The following is a 16,522-nucleotide window of genomic DNA, read 5'->3' on the forward strand; positions in this document are numbered from 1 at the left end:
GGATAAGAAAAATGGTGAAATTCTTGTTCTTTCTCATTTTACTGTCAAGAATAATATTTTAATTCACTTTACTGAGGTTATTCTTGGTTTAGATCAAGAAACACAAATTAAAGCAGAACCTCAGTAAAGAAATTGTTTGAATTCTCTCCATCTTTCAGTATTATTAGTATACCTAATATTTGCATCCATTTAAAACCAAATCAATTTCTTAAAAGGATAATATGAATTATTGGTATCAGCTCTTTATCCATCAAACACTGTATTATTGTCATTTTAACTTTAACCTTTTATCAATATAAGAAACCCTATACTTTATTTTCTCCAAGTTAAATGAGATGAAATACCTGCCAATTGCCTTTTTAGTGGAGGGATGCTATTAAGAAATATTTCTTGAAATGAACTTTCTTTCCATTTAACACAAAATTATATACTTTGCAGCATAGAAATGTATATGATCACATACAAATTCTGTTTCAATTATTTAGTTAAGAATAGTTATCTTCTTATTTTTAATTTAAAAAAAAAGTTTCTGTTCTTTTTGAAGGAGAACCAGGGTTTCACAATGACAGGGCAAAGTAAGCTTCCAATTACCTTCTCTGTTTAACAAATAACTTTCTTTGGCCACAGTATTTTCTTTGAAAATAATAAAGCTTTCAAACAAAGAGCCTAGCAAGGTTATTAGTCTGAGGTAATAATGAAGTTTGAATGTAAGCTTAAATGTAATCAACATCTTTCCTGTTTCTCTGAAGAAGATGCAGATGTCTGAAATGCAGGCTGGTTTGACAGGACCCAGACAACTGTATCAACATATCAATTATACATTGTGATTTTCCAGTTAGTCCAATGCAATTGAATTATATTCTTTAGTTCTACTTACTAGTAGCTTTAGGATGAAAATGGAGATTTAATTTAACTTATAATCATGTATTTTGTCTGATGAGTTTATTTCTAAAATAAGGGACATAGGAAAAAGCATTTACTTTGCAATGAGAATCAGGCTGTTTTTTGAAAGACTTGCCATCTGAGCATGGTTACGATAGCCAGGACGAAAGCATTTAGGAATCAGCCTTATGGTAGGATGATTAAGTAATTTGGAAACACATGCTCAGAAAAAAAAATGAGTATGCGTCTGTGGTCATATACAAGACTACAGCCTCACTACTGAACCTGCTTTCTTTCTAATCAGGATCTCTTCTACTCTGACCTTCTAAGGAGAAGTAGTAACCAGTGAAATAAATAGGCTTCTGATGAAAGAAAATTTTAAGCAGACATTTCTCAGAGTACTTCAATTATTTCTGCTTGTACTCTTAAATGTGAGCTGCTTATCTTGGCATCCAGGATCTCCCACAGCAGCCATGTCCCACCGCAGTGGTGGCTCTGTGGCCTGGGGGTGGCAAGCTTTCTCACAAAACATTCACAGGAACCAGACTTTGTTCATGCAGTTCATTCCCATTAGGTCATGCAGGTATGAAACATTTTTTTTTTGAGACAGATTATGCAAGTGAATCCTTCAGAAAAGTCCACCTTTGGAAGTATCTCAAAGTACAAATTCACTGAGATTTGCTTGTGCTGTGTGCTAAAAAGAGACAAAAGTTTTTATTCAGTTTTATTTTAAAAATTTGGGTTTTTTTCAGTTTTCAGAATTAAAGCTTGGATCCTCAAAATCCTTATGCAATTAGCATTCATTATTTTAATAAATGCAGTGTCAAAACTCTGATAAACATGCTACAGCCTATTTTATTACATATATTGCCACCCTTACTTAGGAATATGCTATGATTCTATGGATTTTGTTGCCTTTGTGCTGGTCATCTTTTAATCAATAACAGTTTGGGAGATTGTAGTTTCAGATGTGTCTTATAACTACTCTAAGCAAATCCTTCTGTTCTTTGGACTGATATTTCCGCTACCTACATTATAATTTAAAACTTTCTGTTGTGGGTTTCTTTTTTTTAACACTTTTGAAAAACAGGTGCAGGAATAAGTTCTTTGTGGGGAATGATAGGTCTCAGTAGCAGAATGCGGAGAGGGGGATAAAAAAGTGCTTGCTGACTTTTTCATGTTTCTGTAAGCCAACTGGTGATCTCTTTCACAACTGGTTCTAAACTAGTCAATCTCAAAAGATATCTTGAGATAAGAGGAGGTAAAAAAGCTCTTCATGCCACCTTGACTTTAAATACAGCATTGCAATGCCACTTCTCTGTCACCAGTGTAGATAAAAATGAAGAGCAACTGAAGATCTTTACTGTACTTATAGATTAGTATACACCTGTGATCACAGATGTGCTTATTTCTGCAGAACTGAGAACTACTGGGTTTTACTATATAGGTTTTCTTCTGATGCATACCTCAGTAGTGTGAAAATGCATTAAACTGTTGTACATTGCCCCCCAGAAACAGTGTGTTCATGACTTAAAATTTCTGGCATTTTATAACAGAAAGCAAGAGCTATTGTGGTTTAAGGAAAAAAAAATATAAGTTTGTCATTGGGCTAGATTGGCTGTGCTATTCTGTAGTTAATTTGAAGCACAAGCTAAGTGAAGTTTGTTCTTTACATGCAACTCTCTCCTCTTAAATAAGAACAAAGTTAATATTTTGAAGCATGTAAACTTAAAATACCTTTGACTTCCTGCAACATCTTCAGGAAGGAATGCATAGAAACGTACTATTCATACATGGCAAGGACACAAAGATGTACTGTGAACACATCTCTTCAATTTTCTAGTTTTCCAATTGGTATTTTATGCAATTAAATGGTAAAATTATTGTTCTGTGCATGGTGCTCAGACTCACTCGTTCCACAACAGCAGATATGCCTGAGGAAGTCATCCCCAATGAAGTAGCCCCTGTTGACTTCACAATGAATGATTTTGTCCTGATGTCACCAATTGAGATGGGACTGTTATATTATTGTATCCACTTTAGAGAGGGGGAACGTGAGACACAGAATGATGTACTCAAGGTCATGCATGAAAACAGGAATAGGCAAAAATGGAGTTTTCTAAGGAACTTCCAGAAAGTTGTAAGCCTAGATGAATTTGAAAAATCTCTCAAGGCACCCTATTTTCAAGCTTAACTGTTTGAATGCCTTTATGATCTGTGACATCACTATGAAAAAAATGTTGGTCCTGTAGCTGAATGATAGCTCATGCCATTCAAGATTCTCAAACTTGTGCAGCAAAGCAGAATAAGGTGGCCCTTTCCATATAATTTCAATTGTTTGCAGAAAATAACAATATTGGTGAGAAATAAAAAAACCTGAAAGCTCAAACCTGAGGGCTTTCTGGAAAAATGGACAGGTAGATTTAAAAATAGCAAGCACCATACATATTTGGGAATTTATGTTTACAAAAAAAAAGGATAGCAAAAAGTGCTGAATTGTTACTGCAAATAAAAAGCGGATTCAAATCTAATATGCTTTGAAGTGAATTTGCATGATATGAAAATGTATTTATAAGTGGAAAAGAGAGATAGGAAATCTTTGTTGTGTATTTTTTCTATTGTGCATTTGTTAGCCCTTAATCTCACATTTAAAACATTTCTCCTCAGGGAACAGAAGCAGTTTTATGTCATTTACAATAAAAAATTACATATTAAATAAAAAATAGCCAAAATTTTATTAAAATAGTTCAGGAATAATCCACCACTTGATTACCATTGGTCCAAGATCTTCAGTGAAATTCTTTAGTAATATACATATTTCTAAAAATCAGGGTGCCTTTTCCTTTTGTTAATAATTGAATAATGGCCAGATTTTGAATAACTTATTAATCCAAGGGCCACTTTTACTTTAATCCATTTCAAGAACTTTTTCCAGCAATATGTAGTCTTATGCTACATTCTCTGAATGGGAACGCTCAGTAAAGAAGCAAAATAAACTTAATGATATATACAAATAAAAAAAGTATACATTTTAATGTATCCAGAGGCAAACATGCAAGAATTACAGTCTAAACCAGCTGTATATCTTTCACCTCTATATGTACTAGTGTGTGTTATATACATTCATATAAATAGTTGTGGAACAGTATCTATATGAAACAAAAAGAAACAAGCTGTGTTTGATTCATGCCATTTTTATTGTCACATCAGAGTTTTTGTTCTTGTTTTCCCTGCTCAGTTTATTGTGCCGTGATTGTCACGTGCTAGCCATATATAATTGGATTTTGCTTTTCATGTCTTTGCTATTTCTCTGAGATGAGAAGCATCAAAGAAAGCAGTTCCCAGTTTGCTCTTCCTTATCTTCACCACTTCTTTTTTTCCTGCTCTGGAACAATGAAATGTGAATCTCTTCAGAGCCTTTGGGCCAGAACAGAAGGTAATAGTTGGGTCTCCTACTGTTTTTGCTATTAGCTGTCCTCCTGCTGGAGGTCTTTTAAGCTTTTGAAGGCTTGCTCTTGGAGCTCGTGAAACTAAGTCCCAAGTATTAATGCCTCCACTGTCCCTGAAATGCTTTTGTTTTTCTTGTCAGCCTCTCTGGGAAGAGTCTGGTGCCACAGCTACTGTAAATACGTCTGGTAAGCATACCTGTCACCTGTCTGGATTTAAGCCAAAAAATAAAACAAATATGCATAAGCGAAAACAGCAAATATGAAGCATGATTTTTGACTACAGGATATAAGAGTGATTATTTTTTTTTAAATGTTGACTACTGCCTGGGAAGCCTCTGAGCCTGTTCTGGATTACATTCAATTTATAGCTATGTAAAGGGCACATTTTAAGGCTGGACAATTACAATTCATCAATACCAGAAAACATTCTGAAGAGCATCATTAGAATTTTAAATAAAGGGAATGCAAAAAATACCCAAGTAAAAATGGGTGCAGTGCTTAAAATAGCTTTTGAGCTAACTCTAATTAATGATAAATGCAGTCTAATTCATTAGGATTGAGCTGATCCTGATAGGAGCAAGTGATGTAGCGCACAGAATACGCTCCCTGGCTGACAGTGGCGGCAATCAGCCTTCAGCTGGGGAAGCAGCTGCAGATGGTTAGATGTGAGAGGTTAGGGAAGTATCTGGAAAACTTTGAAGGTCATGGTTATTTCAGGCTTTCAAAGGTATATGAAGAGCTCAAAGAGGAGAAGCTGTGGGTTCCTCTTCTGATAGAAGCTATTAAGGAGAAAGACTGATAAGAGTTGAATGTTGTTTTGGTGGGTTGTGTTTTGATGTTGGAAAAGAGGGGAAGTTGCTATAGCTAAAATAGAGTAGATCTCACAGGCATTTTCAGGGTATTTCAAATTTATTGTTTTTTTGCCCCTTTGCTTTTCTGTTTAGAAGATGATGCTTTGCTATGGGGGCATGGGATGTGTGGTTATTAAAAGAAATCACTTGGTGTTCTAAAATATTTTCACCTCCCTTTGCTTCTTTAAATAATGCAGTCTTCAGGGAGCTGCCCAGGGTAGCAGGGAGTGTAGTCACCTGAAAGGAGAGGTGTGGGATTGGATGTTTGGTTTAATGTAAGATGTACAAGATATGTCTGATGAACTAGTGAAAAAACAAAGATAACTTTTTAAGTATGAATTGGTGTTTTGTCTGATGCTTTATAAGGTATTTTGAGACTTTCAGATAGCCTTGTCAAGATGCCCCTTCTGGTGTGTTTCTGTCTTTGTGATAAATGCATCTGTTCTGTTGTCCTCCGGTCCTAATACACTTTTATGTCAAATGTATTTTAATTGTCATAGATAAGGAGTGCAAAATGGTGGGAAGGTCTGTTTTTAGTGAGCCTTTAACTCACTAAAGTATGTGACTATACACATAAATAGCTGAAGTCTTTTAGATTGTTTATGTATGAAAGAAATGGTGTGCATCCCACAGGTAAAGATAAAACAGGCTTTATGGAGTAATTTTCTGGGTCGGTTTGTTTGTTTGGCTGTTGTTTTGGTTTGGGTTGGTTTGGTTTTTTTTTTCCTGTGTGCTCCTGAGGGCTCCCTTTTCTGGTGAGAGAGGCTTCTGGTTTTCAGGAAAGATGTGGAGGAGAAGCAAAAAATGGATCAACATCATCTTTCTGTTCAGTTGCAACAATCTCAGGAAAACCTGCCATGGAATGGCTTTGGCTGTTGGGAGGGAGAAGAAGAGGCTTTTGGGAACCAATAACTCTTACAAAGTTATGGGGTTTCTGTGCAATACATCTCTTGCAATACATCTCTTGCATCTTAAACAGGCTTGGAGAAGCAGGTCTTATGGATCTTTCCTTGGGTGGGATAAACATTACGAAAAATTACAGAGGAGAGGAAAAAAAAAAAATCAGGAGAATGGCTACTCTCATATATTTAACTCCTAAACTCTGTTTATCTCCTCATGGGGTACGTAATCAAAACTTCAATAACAACAAAAAAATCTTCCATTTTACTGTTTAACATATTCAAAAACTTCAGGTAGTTTCTTGTAAAGAACTTGTCAATAACAACTGTTGCAGTGAATAGAGGGCTTTCTCAAGGACCTGCCTCTACACAACTGGGTTTCATGTTCCTGTCCAATCCCAACTTATGTTTAAAACCTTTAAGAACTTCCATAGCAGGGTAACACCATGATGGTTGCTACTCTCTTTTTAAAACAATGGAGGGGTGGAGGGGAGGAACGTAACAAGATGACAATAGTTCAAGAAAGATTATAGTAAGAGCAACACTGATATCTTTCTGAAAAAGAGAATGTGTGGAGTAATTTGTAGTAGGAAGATTTCTATGACATGTGACTACTGTTGCTGCTGTGACCACGCCTGCTTTTCCAACTTTCTCATTTACCTTGGATTGCTGGCAAATCACAAGTGTCTCAGTCAAAAGTGAACTCCCTCATTAGATGGAGAAGCACCTAAATTTTAAACCTTTGTTATTAATAAAATAGTATTTCTAGCAGTATCAGCTATGATGATAGACTCAGCTGCAGTAAACTTAGGATAACAAAAGGAAGGATTCAAAATGCAAAGGAATGGCGTACTACATTCTTTAATCTGCTACTTAATAAGATACAGAGAACCAATTAGGCAATGATTCATATATGAATGAGCTCATCTGTAACACATATTGGTAGGAATAATTTTTCCTAGCTAAGCTGTTTTCCATTCCAACAAGGTGCTAAAAGCTCCACAGAAGGTGTGAAACAGTCACAAACACAGTATGGTGCAAGTTGAAGGGTATCTGATTTCCACTAGTGAAAGCAAGATCCACATTCAGGGTATTTTGAGGGTGCTCTATAATATTAGGATCAACGTTGTGAAAGTTATGGACTCATATGAACAGCAATAATTTTACCTTTCTTCCATCTCAAGCTTTTGGTTTTTTTCAACTTTTTAAATCATATTTGTAAGTCTGAAGATATAGGCAATTGGAGTCACTTTAACAGAATGTTGGTTTTTTGGTGTGGGTTTTTTTCTTTTTTTTAATGTGTTCAGAAAACCACTGCTATCACTGCAATTTTTTTTTTTTTAATTTATTTTGGTCAATATGCATTTTCAGTTCTTTGGTGTTTTTACTCATAGACTTTAATATTAAACTATTTTGTAATTAATTTTTATAGCATCTGTGTTTGAAAAAATAGTAATTTTGCTTTGTTGTCTTAATATCTAAATGTTTGTTCTAAAGCAATGGAAAGATGTTGATAGGTTCAAAGTCAGGGTTTTATGTCTGTGTAAGTATCTTTTATTTTTATTAACAACTTTGTAAGTTAATGATCATTCTGTAACTGTTAAGTCCAAGCCAATTGGTTTGCTAACAATTAAACTGAAGCTTCAGTGCAGCTGCATGAAAGACAAATTATCTCAGAGAGGAAACTTTATCACTCTTATCTTTTACTTAAGTTGATACTTTTACAATAGAAGATGGTGATGAAGAAATCCCATGCACAGATGTTAAGAAAGCATATACAAATATAAGGTTAATGTTGGGTAAATACAAGAAATGCAACAGACCTGAGAAAGGAATCCCTAGCATGGTTGTTTTTTTTCTTCAGGAAAGTATTTTCTAATATGAAAAGTTACTCAGTAAAACTGCCAGTTAATAAGAAATGTACAGTAGGGAAAGAGAACTATCCTAGCAAAGTGTAGCATGATGTTTGGTAAGACTTGATACCTGATTTAGAGTGACTTCTAAATTAATCTTTGTTTCATTGATACTGAAGAAAGGGAAGGAAACTTGATTAATGGGCTTGTAGAAGGATGAGTGGGGTTATAATTTAACATATTAATGTCCTATTGAAGCTGATGCATGGGACAGAAATAAATCTAATTTACTCACATCAAGCTGGAATCTGTCAAAGAACAGGAATATTTGATTATTCACGCATGGAATTCACTGGAGTCAGACTCTGATATCATTTAAAACAATTCATTATTACTATTATAACTTGGGGTTGTGAACATAGGAAGTATTTTGTTGCTTTTAGTGATCATGAGGTATACAACATCTTGACTATATTGACTTTTTTCATTATCGGATTCAACCTTTGGGTAGTGTGTATAAGTGTTTAAGTGATAATTAAAATTGTTGAATTTCTTACTACACTCATTACTCAAATTTAGTGCACAGAGACCTGCAAATCAATGCAGATCTGAAGATAACTAATGTATTTTATCAAATGTATAAATCTCAGTACATCTATTTCAACCTCCTCCCCTTCAAACTGTTAAAAAAACCCCAAACCATAATTGTAGTATGTTCTTGCTGCTCCACCAAGTAAATATGCTATTGAAGATGTTCAGATTATGTATCTTTAAATTCCAGGTGTCCACAGATCTGTTTGTGTAATGTGTACCTCTCTATATGCACATGCCAATGTGATAACAATTTTGTGCACACAGCTGTGTGGCACCTTAGCTGTATAGAACAATAGTTGTCCAAAAATATTATTCATGGGGAAAAAAATTCTGAAGGTAAACCATACAAAAAACTTTTTTCAATACTGAAAGTTGAAAAACAGATGTTATTGCTAGCTTCTTATTGACAATTGTCCCAATAGAGAATCACTTACAATGTAAAATAGTATATAGCATTCATAAATGGGTTTAATGTGGAATTCATGATGAGTATAATGTGGAAGACATACTTTATGAAGAGTATATAACAGGATATTTTTTTCTTTGGAGGGATTCATATTGCTACTATGATCTTAAAATCAGTAAGCTTTACTGCCAGTTGCAACCCATCAAGGTGGGAAAAAGCAGCAACAACAAAAACCAACCTCAAACGTACTCTTCTCCTGTTCTTCCTTTTGACTTAAACACTACGCTGGCAAAAAATGAAGCTCATGTCTGAATTTAATCACTTCCTTACACGGTCTTTTCTGTAACCACCAATAGTAGTGAACTGAATATTCTCCTACTGAGGAAAAACATCTACAGTAACTTCATATCTTCATATCACCTTCCATAGAGCACAAGAGCTCTCAGCCCCCAAGTGTAAAAAATCAGGCAGGGAAGGGAAGAGATCAGCATGGCTGAGTCGAGACCTGCTGGTCAAACTAAAGAGCAAGAGGGAACTACACAGGCAGTGGAAGCAGGGACAAGTGTCCTGGGATGAATATAGGGAAACTGCCCGGTTGTGTAGGGAGGGGGTCAGGAAGGCCAAGGTGAGGATGGAGCTCAATTTGGCAAGGGATGTAAAGAATAACAAGAAGGGCTTCTACAGGTATGTCAACCAGAAAAGGAAGGTTAAAGAAAGTGTTCATCGGCAAGGTACAAGAATGGCGAACTTGTATCAACAGATGAGGAGAAGGCTGAGGTACTCAACAACATCTTTGCCTCAGTCTTCACCGGCAACCTCTCTCCTCACCCCTCCCGAAATGATGGACCAAAAGATGGGGACCAGGGGAATTGAGCCCCTCCCACTGTGAGGGAGGATCAGGTTCGAGACCACCTGAGGAACCTCAATGTACACAAGTCTATGGGACCTGATGAGATGCACACCAGAGTCCTGAAGGAATCAGCTGTAGTTGCCAAGCCACTCTCCGTGATATATGAAAAGTCATGGCAGTCAGGTGAAGTCCCTGCTGACTGGAAAAAGGGGAATGTTGTGCCCATTTTTAAAAAGGGAACAAAGGAGGACCCTGGGAACTATCGACCTCTCAGCCTCACCTCTGTGCCTGGGAAGATCATGTAGCAGATCCTCATAGAAGCTATGCTCAAGCACATGGAGGACAGGGAGGTGATTCGAGACAGCCAGCACGGATTCACCAAGGGCAAGTCCTGCCTGACCAACCTAGTGGCTTTCTATGAAGGAGTGACTACATCAGTGGACAAGGGAAAAGCAATGGATGTCATCTATTTGGATTTCTGTAAAGTGTTCGACACAGTCCCCCACAACATCCTTCTCTCTAAATTGGAGAGATATGGGTTTGATGGGTGGACTGTTCGATGGATAAGGAATTGGTTGGATGGTCACATCCAGAGGGTCGTGGTCAATGGCTTAATGTCCACATGGAGACCAGTGACAAATGGTGTCCCTCAGGGGTCTGTACTGGCACCAGTGCTATTTAACATTTTCATCAATGACATAGTGGGATCGAGTGCACCCTCAGCAAGTTTGCAGATGACACCAAGCTGAGTGGTGCGGTTGACACACCAGGAGGATGAGATGTCATCCAGAGGGACCTGGACAAGCTGGAGAGGTGGGCCTGTGTGAACCTCATGAGGTTCAACAAGGCCAAGTGCAAGGTCCTGCACCTGGGACGGGGCAACCCCTGATATCAATACAGGCTGGGGGATGAAGGGATTGAGAGCAGACCTGCGGAGAAGGACTTGGGGATACTGGTGGATGAAAAGCTGGACATGAGCCAACAATGTGTGCTTGCAGCCCAGAAAGCCAACCGTATCCTGGGCTGCATCCAAAGCAGCGTGGCCAGCAGGTCGAGGGAGGTGATTCTGCCCCTCTACTCTGCTCTGGTGAGACCTCACCTGGAGTACTGCATCCAGCTCTGGAGCCCTCAGCACAACAAGGACATGGACCTGCTGGAGCGGGTCCAGAAGAGGGCCACCAAAATGATGCGAGGGCTGGAGCACCTCTCTTATGAGGCCAGGCTGAGAGAGTTGGGGTTGTTCAGCCTGGAGAAGAGAAGGCTGCGAGGAGACCTTATTGCGGCCTTTCAGGACTTAAAGGGGGCCTCTAGGAAGGATGGGGAGAACCTTTTTAGTAAGGCCTGTTGTGACAGAACAAGGAATAATGGATTTAAACTAAAGAAGAATAGATTTAGACTAAACATAAGAAATTTTTCACAATGAGGGAGGTGAAGCACTGGAACAGGTTGCCCAGAGAGGCAGTGGAGGCCCCATCCCTGGAAACCTTCAACGTCAGGTTGGCTGGGGCTCTGAGCAACCTGATCTAGTTAAAGCTGTCCCTGCTCACTGCAGGGGGTTTGGGCTCGATGACCTCTAAAAGTCCCTTCCAACCCAAAGCATTCTATGATTCTATGATATCTCCCTCTGGTGTGGGGGAAATCCTTGTACATGTAAGTTTTACATTCAAGACAAATGAGACTAGTGGTACTGATACTTAAATTAGCATGCCACAACAGCAAATGTACTGGCAGCGTAATTCTGCCAAGAAACTGCTCAGCCTTCAGAAAAATTGTGGTTTTGGCAGGCAATCCTTTTTAAATATACATTAAGAAAAGAGGGATGGTGAAAGTGAGCTTTATAGCTACCTGGTAGAAAATATCCTCTAGAAACCAGCCATGTTATATCTTTGCTAAGTATCTCACCTGTAGCTTCAATTTTTGAATACCATAACCTGTGCAAGTTTTCAGAATTTTGTCAAAATGGACCTATAGTATTGGGATGTAGGAGTTATTTACCAGTTTTCTAGTTTAAAGTTTATACATGCAGGCTCCTAGAAGCTTTTATGCTTGACAGGTATGGATTACTGAAATTTCCAAAATGTCTATACTACAGAATTCTGTAGAAGAAAAAGTACCCAGTTAAATTCTTGTTTACAGTCAAACTCCCACTGTTGAGATGGTGGGGTTTGAAGATAACTCCATTTGCACACAGTGAAAAGGCAATGACTGTTTTGTTGACTTTCACTACTGAAAGATCTCTTATGAGATTTTTTTGAGAACCTCCTGCATGAATTGGCTGGTGATATGACAGGTGGAGAAAGGACATGGATAGGAAGGACCAGCTTAACCAAATAGCTTTGATTCTTTTCATCTGAATAGAAGTATTTTGGGTTGCTGCTCTAAAAGTCACTGGCATAGTTAAAGCTACATGTGTGGTGATCACTAAATGAATCTGCACATGTATAGCTCTTTTTTTTTATCCCCCCCCCCCCCCCCCCCCCGCCAAGGCAGCAAGCAAGTTCATTCTGATACCTTGAAAAACATGAGTACACTAAACTTAAAGGGGGACAGTTTTACAGTGTGTAAAGCACTGCTGAACTCAAACTTGAAACATCATGTAATCAGAGACACCACGTGAACTAAGGTCTTCTAATAAAGTTTAGAAATCTGTTCAGCTAGGCAGTTTTTATCTTCAGTGATACCTATAACACATTTCCATACTACTTCAAAAAGTTTGTGGAAAGAAATTTGGATGAGATTAATCACTTTTGCACAATATTAAAAAATTATATCTGATCCAGATGAACCGTGAGTTCTAGAATGCATAGTTTGCTCCCTATTACTTCAGAAAGGAAGGGATAACTGGAAAGATAAAACCCTGGAGAACACTGGAGGAAAAAAAAAAAAAAAAGAAGTCTGTTACAGGAGAGAAAGTGGCATGATAATTAATCAGCTGTTGTATTCTTCTTCTTGGTAAATTAAATGAAAGTAGCAGGCACGAACAATTTTACCTGTTCACGTAAGAGAAAGGAACTCTTGTTTCTTAATTTGTCTTTTCCTGACCAGAGGATGTAAGGAGAAAACTTCCCATGCAGGGTTTTTTTGGGGGGGTTGGTTTTTTTTTTTCCTTCAGTTTCAAAGTGTTCTTTCAAAAGTCTAATGCTCTCTTAGCAAGCAGAAGTCTCCCATTCCTTTAGCTGTGACAGGTATTGTTCAGGCAATAAGAGCTTGCCTGAATTTGAATCTGGTGGTGATTATTCCTTTGGGATGTCATGCAAGTTTTCAAAGTGAAGCTGAAGAACAGTGTGTCACCATGTTAATGGAAAAACCTCTCCAGTTCCAACTGAAAGATATTTGTATGCTAACACCGGACTCTCCTATGCCACTGAAGCCAAGGCTGTTTGAAAATGTGGCCATTGCTAAACAAATCTGTATAAACTAAGGTATGAATGTTTGACTGTAAACTAACTTATGAGATCTTTTTTTTCTCAGAAGAAAAAGGCAACTGGTAAAGGGTCTTGAGCAAGAAGTTAATCCTCTAAAACCTATATGAAATGAGAGTGTATCTTGGTGATATAACAAGTCCTTAAGTACAGTGCCCTGAAGCAGATGAAGTCTTGTAAGAACTGGTCTTTAAGGTTGTTTAAATCTTGCTTTAACTCTTTGTTTTAAGAACTTTACTAAAATTTAAAATAGGAAACCTTCCTGGGACTTACTAAATATTACACACAAGCAAAATCTCTTCATGAAATCCAAGCTAAAAAAAAAAATGACTCATGACTTGTTAAGACCAGTTTCAGGTTGAAGAGTATGCATGCCAAAGGCAGAAAATAATTTAAACTTTCTATTGTGCTGCAAGCTTGGCCCAAGTAGATAATTTTATCTTGTACAAATGAGGACAAAGAAAACATGCTAAAACTTAACTGGCATGCAGAAACAGACTCCACAACCTGTAAGGTTGTAAAGTAGGTATGTTTATTCAGCACTGGGCAGCACGGGCAGTCATCCTGCCAAAATCGTGCATGCCCATGTGGTAGCTTGTCTTGGATTTATACAACAGAGTGTTACATATACATGCGGTTTCCCAATACGCCTATACATATGCATGACCTGTCCCCACTTCGTATTAAAATTAGCCCCAAGAAGTCATTTCCATAAACTCCTCCCAACTGCGCTTGCACAGTGTCTCCTGGTGGTGGTTGCAGGGATGAAGGCTGAAGACTCCTCTTTGTCACCGCTAGTAACCCCTTGTTCTTGTGCAGACTCCTCGCTTCAACTATCTTGTACAATAGTTAGATAAGCATTAAGCAATAGTCAAGCTTTTATAGTTATGCTCTAAAGCCCCTTTTCAGTCCCCTCTTTTCCACAAAGTTAGTAAATTCTTTTACTACACCCTATTCTAATATAATGTTTCCCTATCTAACATCTTCTCAAAATATTTGTTAGATTCAAGTTTTCATCGAATTTGGTTCTTCTTCCATTCGCTGTAGGAATCCCCCATACTCTGGAGACACCACAAGGCACACCGGCCTGTTATACAAAGGACTATGGATAAAGCTATGATTATTATTATAGTGACAAACAACCACTTTAGCCATGTTAAGTTTGGTAACCAGGAGGTCAACTTTCCCAGTAGTTCAGTGAAACCCCAAGAGGTATCATCTTGGGTTACCTGATGTAGGATTTTTGTCTTTTCCCAAATTTGGGAAAGATCTGTTTCAATCTCCTTTTCTTTATTTATGTATGCACAACAGCTGATATTAAGGATGGTGCACACACCTCCATCCTTAGCAGTCTAAAGCCAATCGATTTTGCAAAACCACTTCGCTCAAGGAGGAGACTTCTGTCTGCAAATTCTTTAATGCATCAACTGCGGCATTTTCAATTTGCTCTAAAGTGGCTGAAATGTTCACAATGGCTTTTTCTAACTCACTTACCCCTAAAGATGGTATTAACCATCTCACAAAACTGTCATAACCTGTGGGTTTTATTATTAGGGGGTTTGCCATCCACTTAATCCTAGTCCATGGAGTTCTCAGGATTCCAGATAACGGCTTCTGGTTGTTAAATATCTTTTCATGGGGCATTAGGTAACTTATAGTACAGGCACCATCCCAATTCTCAGGTAATCCTTTCCTTGCTCGTCCATTACCACACAGCCACCAGAGTCCTTGAGGAGCACATTCAAAGGTTAGGTTATACACTAGTCCTAACAAGATTTGAGGCGGACATTTCTTATTCCTAGTGTCATTAAGACACGAAGAGTCTGAACATTCACACACAGTTCCACTAACATTCTAAAATCTCCCTACACTCAGCCCTGCAGATTGCTGCTCTAGGAAAATCGGGTTCCCACCTTCCAAGCCTTCTAGTTCAAATTTAGGTCCATTAATGCCAGTGTTACAGATATAACTGGGAAATTTTGCTGAGCTCTTGGGAAGAGGAGTTGCTTCTAACCCCCAACAAATCTTCTCACCGTTTGGAAGCCATGTTTCCTCTAAACCAGGTAAACACAAACTTGTACTCAATGACCAAAGCATAGTCTCCCCATTTGGTAGGGTGGAGTTGTTGAAGTTATCATAGGGCCAACTCCAATTGGAGTGAGGCACTGGGATTCCTAGGAGAGGTAGTTCCATATTCCCTCTGGGAAGAGTTGTACATATCCAACAATCTGATAAATTAAAAACCTGGCTTACATTTTGCATCAATTGTATATAAAGATTTTCTTGCCAAATAGCTACACTGATTAAATACATAGGACTTAAAAGCAAAAAGGTCTTAGTCCCCATCCTGCCTCTGCAGTTTAAGTTTCAAAGGTCCCTGGGCTTCAGAAGTCCAGACTTTTCTTGGTGCTTTCTTTACTCTAGAGTAGTGGGTCCAGGGCGTCTGTTCCTTGATCTTGATTGCAGTGAAGGAGGTAAGGAGTACCTGGAAAGGTCCTTCCCACTATGGCTCCAGGGTTGTTTCTGCAAGAGGCCTTATATATACATAATCTCCAGGTTGGATGTTATGTACAGGTCCATCTAAACCTCTACTTCAAGTCCCAACCACATGTTTCTCAATTTTGTTGAGTTGTTTGCTTAATGCTACCATGTAAGAGGTCATAATTTCATCCCTAGCTTGTGTGGACATCCCTTTCTGTATTATATGGGGTCATCTATATAAGATTTCAAAAGAGCTTAGTCCTTCTTTTGCTCTTGGCCTAGTTCATATGCACAAGAGAGCCAAAGGGAGAGACTGAGGCCAGGCCAAGTTAGTTTCCTGTCCCAATCAAACAGCAGATTGTGAAATTAAGTGGTTCATTTTTTCTACTTGGCCACTCGACTGAGGGTGATATGACGTGTGAAGCTGCCAATCTATACCCAAATGGCAGCTAATTTGTTCTACTACTTTTGAGATAAAAGGTGGTCCTCTGTCAGAGGATATGGTTGCTGGAACCCCAAAATGTGGTATTATCTCTTGCACTAATATTCTAGTTACTTCCTGAGCCTTGGCTGTCCTGGTAGGGAATGCTTCTGGCCAACATGAAAAGGTGTCAGTTAGTACCAATAAATATCGATACCCCCCTTTTCTTGGGAGTTCTGTAAAATCAATCTGCCATTGTTGCCCAGGCTCATTGCCTTTCCCAATTTGGCCCATTTCTGGTCTGGGGGTATTTTTGGGATTAGTCTGGAGGCAAAGATCGCACTGTTGCATCGCCTGTCTCACAGTGGTATATAGATTTCTAGCCATGATTTCTCTAATTAAATGTTTATATAG

General features: G+C 38.3%; 1 protein-coding gene across 1 annotated transcript; it reads right to left on the reverse strand.

Moving 5' to 3' along the window:
• Positions 1 to 14,219: 14,219 nt before the first annotated feature.
• LOC142592877 (endogenous retroviral envelope protein HEMO-like) lies at positions 14,220 to 15,253 on the reverse strand. Its single transcript, XM_075705033.1, is given in 3 exon segments — positions 14,220 to 14,556; positions 14,558 to 15,004; positions 15,240 to 15,253. Coding segments are annotated over 3 exon segments (798 nt in total).
• Positions 15,254 to 16,522: the final 1,269 nt, after the last annotated feature.

Source organism: Pelecanus crispus, chromosome 2 (assembly GCF_030463565.1).
Source record: "Pelecanus crispus isolate bPelCri1 chromosome 2, bPelCri1.pri, whole genome shotgun sequence".
NCBI classification, from domain to species: Eukaryota; Metazoa; Chordata; class Aves; order Pelecaniformes; family Pelecanidae; genus Pelecanus; species Pelecanus crispus.